This window comes from Pectinophora gossypiella, chromosome Z (assembly GCF_024362695.1).
Source record: "Pectinophora gossypiella chromosome Z, ilPecGoss1.1, whole genome shotgun sequence".
Lineage (NCBI taxonomy): Eukaryota > Metazoa > Arthropoda > Insecta > Lepidoptera > Gelechiidae > Pectinophora > Pectinophora gossypiella.
This window is the reverse complement of record NC_065433.1, coordinates 10,132,910-10,143,999: the sequence shown is the minus strand read 5'-3', so window position 1 is coordinate 10,143,999 and position 11,090 is coordinate 10,132,910. Positions and strand designations below refer to the sequence as shown.

General features: G+C 39.0%; 1 protein-coding gene across 2 annotated transcripts in view; it reads left to right on the top strand.

Annotated features, from left to right (window-relative positions):
• The first annotated feature begins 609 nt into the window (after positions 1–609).
• The window catches only part of LOC126380021 (insulin-like growth factor 2 mRNA-binding protein 1), a 45,672-nt gene continuing 35,191 nt past the window's right edge, over positions 610–11,090 (top strand). For both annotated transcript variants that reach the window (XM_050029108.1, XM_050029106.1), the window contains exon 1: positions 610–797. In XM_050029108.1, coding sequence (XP_049885065.1) covers positions 739–797 — 59 coding nt within the window. In that variant the 5' untranslated portion in view covers positions 610–738. The remainder of the gene's footprint in view (positions 798–11,090) is intronic.

Genomic DNA, 11,090 nt, shown 5'->3' with positions numbered 1-11,090 from the left:
GGGATTGTCTTTGGGTGCACTCCCATAGTGCATACAGGGATAATCGCCGGTTGGTGTCACAACACATTTAGAGTAAATTGTCTTAAGGGGCCTCTACGTGTTGGCTTCGGCCCCACGCACGCCTTCCAAAAGTCCGGGACTCCATGACAGACCCGACCCGAGACATGGAAACGAGATACAAATAATAATAAGATTAAAAATAATTAAATAAAAAATATTTTCCCATGATTCGGGAATTTTTCGGGTGTTTATTTTATTTTCCCATATTTTCCCGATATTTTTTCTTTCCCACCCAATTTTTTCTTTCCCTGCCCATCACTAGTCACAACAAAAAATCGTTGATATAGGTAGGTTACATAACACCTATAATAAATATTGAAATGCTTAAAATCAACATTTTTATGAAATTTTGTCATCGGTTAATTTTATAAAATTACTTGATTTTGTTATGTCAAAACGCAATGAAAACGCAAAGCATGAAACGCGACTAAAAATTTTCCATAAAATGAACGAACCTCGTTCCGTCCGCGCCGCGCGATGCCGATGCCGGCCGGCCGGCATCGCTGCGCTCGTACCCCCCGCCCCCACGTGCCTCACCCGCGCCCGCGCCGCGGCCACTCCGCAGAGTACTCGCTTCACGCACGCACCGGTTTTATTCCACGTGCTACATCTCCCATACCGTAAACGCCGTTTAAGGCCCGAGATTACCGTCCCTTATTGCATTTTATCCATTCCGATATGGACGGAGACGTTTCCCAGGGTGCTTCAGGCGACGCTTCCCCGACCTATGAAGACAGGTAAGTAATTGAAATGTTCTCACGTCACCTTTCCCATTTTGCAGGTTATTGATATTTTTTGGATAAAAAATGTGAAGGTTTTATTTAAGATCAGAATGTACGTAGTTTCTAGTAGAAGAAAATTAGTGTGAGCAAGTGTTCAAGTTAGTGGACGATACGTTTTTGTGTTAGTACCTATGTAGGTACCTACCCACCTACTGTCTCATTGCATCCAATAATTATTAATCCAGTCTTGCGAATTAGGCGTCTTTAACTAGCACTGTTATAAAATATATATACTAAGGTGTCACCGCCAACGTCAAGTTTTCCTGAATTTTTCCTTGTTTTAGAGGAGTTGAGTCGCATAGCTACTTATTTATAGTTCAATTAACTTCAATTTTAGCTGCAGAGAACTCGGCATGACGATGGCGGATGGCCTTTGCCAGTATTATTATTTTTCGCGCGTTAAGGTTCGTAATGAGTTTCTATACTTTCTATATTAGGTATTTATTTCTTTACAGTCAGATCAATATCTAAACCTACCTATAGGTTTCATTACATGAGATTGTTAATTCACGCTAGGTACCTAGGTAGGTAAGATGTAAATTTGTGCGCGGTCATCTATAGGTACCCTACCTATTATCTACGGCCAACCATGTTGGATGTGGTCAATGACCTAATCTGATCTTGTAGTTCGTTTTCAAGGCTATTCGGCAATGTTATAATACAAATACCTACCTACCTAACAAGTTAATTTGTAGTTTAACAGAATAATAGTGGTTGTGGTTTGTCAACCCACCAAACAATAGATAAATTGCAACACAAAATTTTAATGACTTACCTACCTTCCTAGACTACCTACCTACCTTTGTGTACATTATATTCGTTTGTCTTTAACTACTAAATTATTATATACCTATAGAATTTTTAAATCATTTGATGTCTATTATTATAATCTAGAAGTTCGTAAGTAAATATTATTCGTAGGTATATGTTCTTCTTCGCTCGTTAAATTCATATCATATTTAAGCAAGTTTCATAAGGTACGGATTACAACGACCTTCTACGGGAATAGTGACTTCAGCGTCAATGACCTTTACGACCTTTTATGTATACGTATGGAAGTAACAGTCCCAACGAGCGTAAACGCCAAGGATAAAATGGTACACTCCCGTTTACTTTTATAAAATATTCCCATTACCATGTGGGTACCTACCTGCCTATTTAGTTTGTTTTGAATAATAACAATTACATCATTTTCCAAACAACTAGCTGATTTGACATTTAATTTGGTAGTACCTAGCAAGGTTCCTACAACGCAATGTGTAGTTACGTAAATACAGATCGCTTTTTAAAATTTGGCTGATAATAATGTACCTAATACGATAAATTATGCTTAATAAATATTCTCAATATCTTGAAAGCATTGTACCCAAGTACTTAAATAGTTAGTAGTACTGCTATACCTACCTACTATACCTATAGCGAGGGAGGTGAGGGCTGAAGTTTGAGGTGGGGTTCACCCCCCTGGCGCCGGGCAACTGTTGCTTCTAGGAAGGGTCGTTGGTCGTAGATTCGCACTGTGGTTTAAACACTGTTCTCGGCTAACTGATATGATATCCTACGCTGCATGGAAACCGATGACGATTTTAAATGTGCTCCTAGGACATTTTAAAGACATGTAAAATTGCTGATTAGTCGAGATGAGCGCGTATGAGGCGCGGCAGGTGCGAGTGAGCCGTGGTGCGCAGCGCACCACGCGCCGCGGCACGCGCCGTCGTTTGGCCCCTTACCCTCCCGCCGATTTTCTTAAAGTGCACTTTCTCCGGTGCATCTCAAACTCGTCGTTCCCTTTATTTATATCTGAATTATGGCCATTGCACAATACCACTTCGACCTTTAGTGATCAAAGCACACGTGTGGAATCCAAGACACGAGCCACTAGCACAATGACCGCTAATTTATCATGCAATTACGAAAGACGTTACGAACATTTCTTGTCACCATGGAAACAAACTCGGTGACGCTTTTCTGAAAACATGATTCCAGACATGACTAAATATTGGAAATAGGTTGTTGGTGAGCAGTAGTCACAACAAGACGCGTCGTGTGCTCGTGTGCGGTCGCCGCGGCTCCGGTGTCAGTCTGCACATTGCATTCGCCATTGCCGCCTTTGTAACTGAACTCTCGTCGTAAATGTAATGGCTTGTCATTGTTTGTTTTCCACTTATTGCTTAAGTTATTATATTTAACTATACCACCTAGCCTGTCAGAATGTAATGTTAAAACTAATAGCAAGTAAAAGATCGACAGCTCTCAATTTGACTTAGTTCCGTTCAGAATGTCGGTTTAAATGGTTATCTTTTGATATGATTCATAACTTGTATCATTCTCGGAAAGTTATTTGTGCCTGCCGCAGGAGAGGCGAGTCGATTCTCCATTTCCGTTTTCTCAGTCAGCGGCTACTTACCCGTCTGACGAAACATGTCGTCGTTACGTTCTAAAGGAAACAAAGTTCAAAGTTCAAAAATAACTCTTTTGGTTATTGTCAGTAATTATATCTCAGAAAACAGTAGAGCTTCCATAGAACTTGTCATACTGCACATATGCCGTGACCAATCTTAGGATTAATTGAGGCACTCTGGTCTAGACGTCCATTTCCTTTGCGCGTTCGTTGACTCCTTGGGGCTAGTGCGAGTGGTGCGACAAAGTGCACTGCACGACGAGCCACCACGTCGTTGCGCACGTGTGACTCACGCGCACGATAACGATACATTTAGCGTAGAGGTGCCAACAGCCGTTACCAAATTTTTAGATACTTTATTCAATAACATCTGTATTATTTACGTTGCTTAATTAAGAGGGCTTTAATTTACGATGGCAAACATTGGTGCTAATTCCTGTAAATACCATCTAATTTTATTTTAGGTTATATCTGTCATTTTCTTATCCGCCGAAAAGGAAAGGGACGGGTAATCGACAAGCATAAAATTTATGGAACACACGTCAATTTTAAGCACAAATCTAAAACAACCGTCTAAAAATTCGCCCGGGTTATTCATTTATTTACTCATTCTTCCTAAAATTAAGAGCTGTCAATCATCCGTCCCTTTCCTTTTCGGCGGATAAGAAAATGACAGGTATAACTTAAAGTAAAATTAAGAGATGTCTGCAGGAATCGGGGCCATTACCTCGTTCAGTATACAAGATGTGAAATGTGTAAGATCTCTCCAACCATAAAAAGCTCTATTTGACCAGACTTCAGCTTATAGTGGTTAGAGTGGTGTGATTTAACGGCTAGATAAATGGTTTTGTAACTGGAAAACAAATAGTTTAGATTGTACTATTCGTATGTGGCCATCTGAAAAGAGTACCGTTTTTTGTCAATTAGCCTTATGCCCATTTTCAAAATCACAACGAAAGTCAGTGACACAGTAAAGTCGTTCAACAGGCTTTAATTTATACGTACTAGCGAATGCCTGCTACCTCGTTTGCGTAGAACTAGTTTTATAACCAGTTTAGGCTTTCGCGTCCATTTACAGTCAAAGGAACTTCAAAAGTTCACCCACTAGTCTTAAGTTAGGCTCTGGGCACTACAGACGAGTCTGTTGCCAGCTCATCTGCCATAGTGGTGGTAAACATGTCAGATCTATTATGTTCTCTAGGATATGAACGTTCGGATCGGTGTAATATCGGAACTAACGCTCCGACGTCATTCCGCAGGCAGGACGTTCATAATAAATAATGTATGTAGACCTCGCTGAGTAACTTCCTACATAATTATCTTGTACCTATGAAAGATCGAATGTTATTTGAGACAATGACTCCAATGTAGATCTTGCTTGTCTTCCAACCCTAAAATATATACAGGTGTTACGTAAATAAGTGGAAGATAGTTCACCTAATTATCTAAAACTAATTTGACATGAATTAATGTAGTTTATTTTATATTATATATTTAGAACAAAAACAGCTGTACATAAATGAGTTAGTAACGTGTCTTATGTGTTATTAGTGTTGGAGTAATATACAGCCAACTACATTGTTCACGGATTACTACAATAAAGTTGCCATGACAGGGGGAGGTTATCACAAGGAGAAAACAAACAAAAGAAAGTGCATTAGCTGCAGTAACAATAGCAAAAAGAAAGCCTTTTTCAAGTAGACACATAATACATATTACAAAGAAATTTAATTTAGTTCCTATTAAGTTACGAAGACGACGTCGACGTCGTGTTCCTTATTTCAATAGTAGGCATCTTTGTAACAATAAGGACTAGAAAGTATTAGGTATACCATTTTAGAAACCCAATAAAATGTAAAAGATTTTTTTTCGTAGGACAGGTTAATAACATTCAGCTATTTAACCTGAAAAAAGTGAATTTTACATTCGAGCTGGTATTTCGAAAAACTAAAACTTTAACGCCAACAATTCATTGTATTGACACGTATACTATTTTAAAATAATTCGCAAAAATCGATGAAAAAAATTACTTTAATTGGTACTACAGCATTAAAAGAACTGAAAAAAAATGAAAAGCTTGGCATAGCTTGGCTCCAAGGCTTTTTTGGCCTATTTACGATTGATCCAATATTTATGAAACACCCTGTATAACCTATACCGTATTTTTCTGGTCCTTGGCAAGATTTATTTCTTAAGAGATTTATTCCTTGACAAGATGACAATGTGTTATGAATTAATACAAATTGCCAAGCCTCAATAGAATGGTAGCCTAGTTAATGGTCGTCTCTCACTGGGATGTCGCGGATTCGTAATCAGCACCTCGAAAACCGTAAGACTGTTGACCTTTAGTATAACTCAAAAATTCTATTGGCATATTTACCTACACTAACAGTAGTCCATAATAGAATTGATATTACCGTTCATCGCGTTACTCGAGTTTAACCTGATTACTCAGCCATAGAGGCGGCCAATTAGCTCGCGACACTAAACAATTCAGACCCCGCCGGCGTGGTCGACGATTTCCCTCATTCAGCGCTCATCGCTATCTACCCGCTGGGGTCGATTAATATTCTTCCTCTCAGACGATGCCTTGAGCCGAGGTTCGCGCCCAACTGGGCACCCTCAGGCCTGTTGTCTTAAATTTTGTACCGGGTGAGAGCCCTCAGCGCTCCCCATTTGTCCGGCCAAGTAGTTAGTGCCATCTGCGGCAAATCTACAATAAGTCACGTCAAAAAAAAACTTTAGACCGACTGTTTTGACTTGACTACCACCATCAAGGTTATGTGAATATGCCACCGAATTTTCGACCTATATAAAAGTCATTTAGCAGAAAAGCCCTTGCTCCTAATATTGACTCCATCTTCAATGCAACTTTTCCATCTTTCATTTCCAATTTTGAGAATAACTTATTCTTTCATCCACACCAACAACACGTTTCTTCCTTCGCGTTGTTTAATTTGTTTTACATACACACATAAGGTGACGCGTATTTCCCGGTGCGGTAGGCAGGCCCCACGGAATTCCATTTTCGCTTCTTCCACTTTCAACAAAGTCTCCATGCATGCCCGCCGGTTTAGGGTAGGTACTCCTGACCAGGCTTTTCTTTAAACTATCCATTTCATCGCAGTGTTTACCCTGAGACCTTCCTCTTCCAACTCTACCACGTACTAAGTACGTATATATATATTACACTTTGAAACCATGTCACATTAACTTTTTTGACAAATTAAACCGTAAGTCAAACCGACAGAGGGATTGCGTCCTCTAACATGATGGACTAATGTTATGGGCGATAGGCTGATCCCTTATCACCATAAGGTTCATCATATCCATCTTAGAACTTCGTATCAACAGTGGCTGCAAGTTGTCTTTGATTACTTGTGGCTCTGGCCACCCCATTTGGGATTACGGGCGTGAGTTTATGTATGTATGTAAACCGTAAGTCTCATTAAACGTCAAATATGATAGTGCGACAGGGTTCTAAAGTGGGTACATGATATTCTGTCGCACTATGATATTTGAGTGTACAGACACTCATATGATAAATCTTAAATTATTTTGTAGGCCCGAATCTCTATCGTTCTGTAGCTTGACTTCTATAACGATACTACTGATGTATCATCTTTAGGTGTCTTTCTCACTATATTCCTAGTGAAGGGTTAAAGATAGCTACTATCGGTAGTACAATATTAACGTTATATGGTGACTGATTTTCAAGGTCAACTATCACTAAGATCACCTCTTACTTGTCATCCGGGTTATAGTTTAACAATGCTTTAAAAAGTTATGTATTGTTTTAAAAGTTATGTATTAGGTTAAGATAACTCTTTTCCAGGCTTATTGTACCTCGCTGTACACTTGTAGCTTGTGGACTCGTCACTCGCAACGATCATTGGACGCCTTATTACGCATTCAGTTCAATAATGCATTCTGGGTGCTGTTGGGGCTGCCGCGTTTCTGCAGTGCCTCGGGTATGTTTGCGGACGCGCAGGTAGATGGCTTTCACGCCATACTCCGCAAACGGTGCGCTGCGAAGCACTGCAGAGTGCGAGCCAGCACCAACAGCATCCTGGCTGTAATAGCTGATAGGTGGGACAGCAGCTTTATAAAGCACTGGACCCATCAGCATTTAAGCGTGTGCCATTATGGTGTTTTATAGCTTTTAAGTATTTTCTTTTTTGTATTTTAGGTTAGTACATATGGATGTAAATTTGTCCGAAATAAAGTATGTATATTTTATTTTAATTCTCAAATATATATTATTATTATATTTCTTCCAAATTGTCCAATAACACAATATTCCTTAACATGAATACATTATTTAGGATCCCGGAGTAGAACAAATAATAAACATAGAACATACTGGGTATGTCATAAAACCCGACAGTAGGATTATGAACTTATGTTACAACCGTATTGGCGATGGGTTGATCACCTATCACCGTAACCATCATAAATAAGGTCAGGAAGGTCTAATCAAAAGTGGCTGCAAGTAGTCTACTAATTTCTTGTTTCTGCCCACCCCAATACGGGCGCGAGTTTGTATCCGAATTCTTTGTGCAAGAATGTTGTGAAATACATCAGTTATCTAAAATAAGCGTGAGTTTAAATAGCACATTGATAAGAGTCAAAGTAGGCACGAGGTTTAAGTTATTTTTTTTAAATCGGTGCCGGTAGTAACACGTGGACTGCGAACCCCATAATGGACAAGACGAATAAGGGAAATAATATATACGACCATTGCTGGTTTCGCAGGTCCTACTACAACTACTTACCCCGACTTTAGTGAACGAACACACTTATTAAACCCATAGTTTGGCTTTGATAGTATAAGACAAACGTGTAACCAATATCATATTTTGTATTTCGTGCGTATTTATAATCAATGGGCTTTGCTGATATTTCCAAGGTGTCTTAATAATTCTCAAAACTTATATAATAAATAGGGGATCTCGCGAAATCAAATTTTTCGAATAATATTTTTTGTCTAATTTTTCGGGATCAATCCCAAAGCTTAATATGACGAGGTCCCATTACTTGAGTTTTAGTTTTGATTATGCTATATATAAGATTTTGGTTAATTTGTATCACAGCAAAAAATGGGATAATAACAATACTAACATAGTTTAAAATCAGGGTTATTACCTGTCATTGCACATCTGCTCTATTCAGAGAATATTAGGTTCTGTGGGGTTAAAATGGCCATATCGAAGCAATATTGCAATTTGACATTTGCGCATAAAAAAGTAAGTGCGCAATGCAAACAAATGTCAAATAGCAATATTGCTTTCTTACATGAATTGTTTCGATGTGGCCATTTTAACCCCCCATGTTTGTATTGCGGACTAAGCCCCGCGTACAAATCTGGTCACCAATTACCAGGCGCTTTGTACTTCTGATACGTAGTTTTCAAAGTCAGTCCCGACTAAGTATATGTCGGAGAGCGGGCAACGCCTGTGCAATTCAAATCGGTAATTCGACATGACGGACAATGAATAAGAAAACGAAGTAGTACTAATGGGTAGGTAGAGCTGACAATAAAAACGTACCCCCATACCTCCAGTTCCAAACCACACGTCGTTCAAGCAAATCGGTGTCCTTGAACTAGCTTAGTTTTGCTTGTATTCCACTGTTTATGTTTACAGCCAGGAGTTCCGAAAGCTTTATGAATTTCACTTTAAGGAGGCCATTCTCCGGACACTGCATCTCAAAAATCTCATTCTTATCTTGTGCCGCGGTGCTGCCTTAGCGGTGAGGAATAGGTACAGTAATGTACCCACTTTAGGACTGTCGCACTAACATAATTTGACATTTAGTGAGACTTACAGTTCAATTTGTCAAAACAGTTAATGTGACATGGTACCAAAGTGTATACATATTAAGGCTCGTGACCGTACCTAGCTCAGCGCCCGATACGAATTGGTGCGAGGCGGAGTGTTACCGTGCTATTATTTCTTTACATTTTCAAGGACAGAACGTCTAATGACGTTCTGATTCCAAAGTGTCATATTACCTATTATGAACCATCAATGATACATCAGCCTTAAACGCAGCAGCCTTTTGAGAGACATCCTTCTCGAACCTCAGCTTCAAGAACTGCTATACTCCTCATGCAATGTAATAATGGTACTAAATGGATTAACTATCGCAACTAACCCGACTAAACATTTAGCGCACTCTGTAATCATTCATTCGTAGTTCACATTTGGCAAAGTTCCATAACTATACTGTGGACGTGTCCGACACGCTCTTGGCCGGTTTTGCAAAATGGCGCTGCGAGAAACGTAGCACGGGGTTGCATATTTTGGTTATAAGGGTCACTTAGTCGTTTCTACCATGTAAGAAAACCACTTAACGCTGATATACCTGTTTTAAACCTATAATATTCGTTATTACCTAATAAATGGGTAGGATAGGTAGAATATGGTATTACGCGAAGTTCAATATTTTTGGTGTTCTGTTTTTAGAGTTGGAACCTTGGAAAAACTGAACCTTTATAGTATCACTTTTCTGTGACACAACTGTAAAAAATAAATCAAACTTCTAAATCAATTATTTTCATGTACGTACGTAGTACATACATACATACATACATAAACTCACGCCCGTAATCAATAATGGGGTGGGCAGAGCCACAAGTAATCCAAGACAACTTGCAGCCACTGTACGTACGTAGTAATCGTACAATATACAGGGTGGCCCAAAAAATTCACATTTAAAACGAAAAATTAGATAGAGGAGGCTCATTGGCTACCAGAAAAAAAAATTCTCACTGATTTACCACTACCGTAGATACAGCGCTTGATACAAAAATGCGGCGAAAACTTAGCGCTTGTTTAGCTATACATACACAACGGTATATACATTCAATAAAATCGTGTCAAATTAAGAAAGTACGCATCGTCTTATTAAATTATATTAGCGCGTGGTGCTTCGTAACGCGGTCGGGTTATACTGCGACTCGGATTGACCGGGAGTATTTTAATTTTGGTGGGTTTTCCTGCGTAAATTAAAATGTTTATACTATGATAATGTTTATACAATTGCTGTTTAGCAATAAGGCCGCCTATTGTGCTTATGTTTTATTCGTATGTTTATGTCCTTTATATATGTTGTTGTGCAATAAAGTATTATTGATTGATTGATTGATAATATCCACAATGTAATTATTTATTAGAAATATGAAGTTCCATCCTTCTTTTTTCGCTTTGAGCTTCTAATTTTTGCAAGTTTTTACCACGCACTTCCCAGTATTGCCAGTTCGGCGCCTAATCGCGCACTGAGATAAAGTACTGTCAACGTCGCTATATTAACAGTAACTTTGCGTCCCACTTTTTGAGCGCTGATGTTCAATCTGCGGTAATAGTAAATCTGTTGTCAGTAGTCGCTGCCTCTTTTTTAATAATTCTTTTATTTTACTTCATTCCTTTTCCTATGGAAGTGAACCAATAGTTGAAAAAGTGAAGTTCCTTCTAATGTTCTTAAAGGTGCTAAATAACATATTTTCAATAAAAACATACATAATATCACGCTCATAATTCTTAACAGGGTAGATGTATCAACCGTCCGAAGACAAAACTTGCAGTGACTTGGTATTTGTAAGTATTTCACACCTGCATAAATCCATTACGTTGGCACAAAGGATTTCTACTATATCCCCCAGGAGGATCAGCATCCTGGTACATTCTACATTTTAATTTTGTCAAGTTTATGCGTTTAAAGAGCTTTGGAGGAGCTCGGTGGCGCAGCGGTTAACGTGCTCGGTCTGCGATTGTTGAAGTAAAGCAACTTTCGCAAAGGCCGGTCATAGGATGGGTGACCTCAAAAAAAAAGTTTTCATCTCGAGCTCC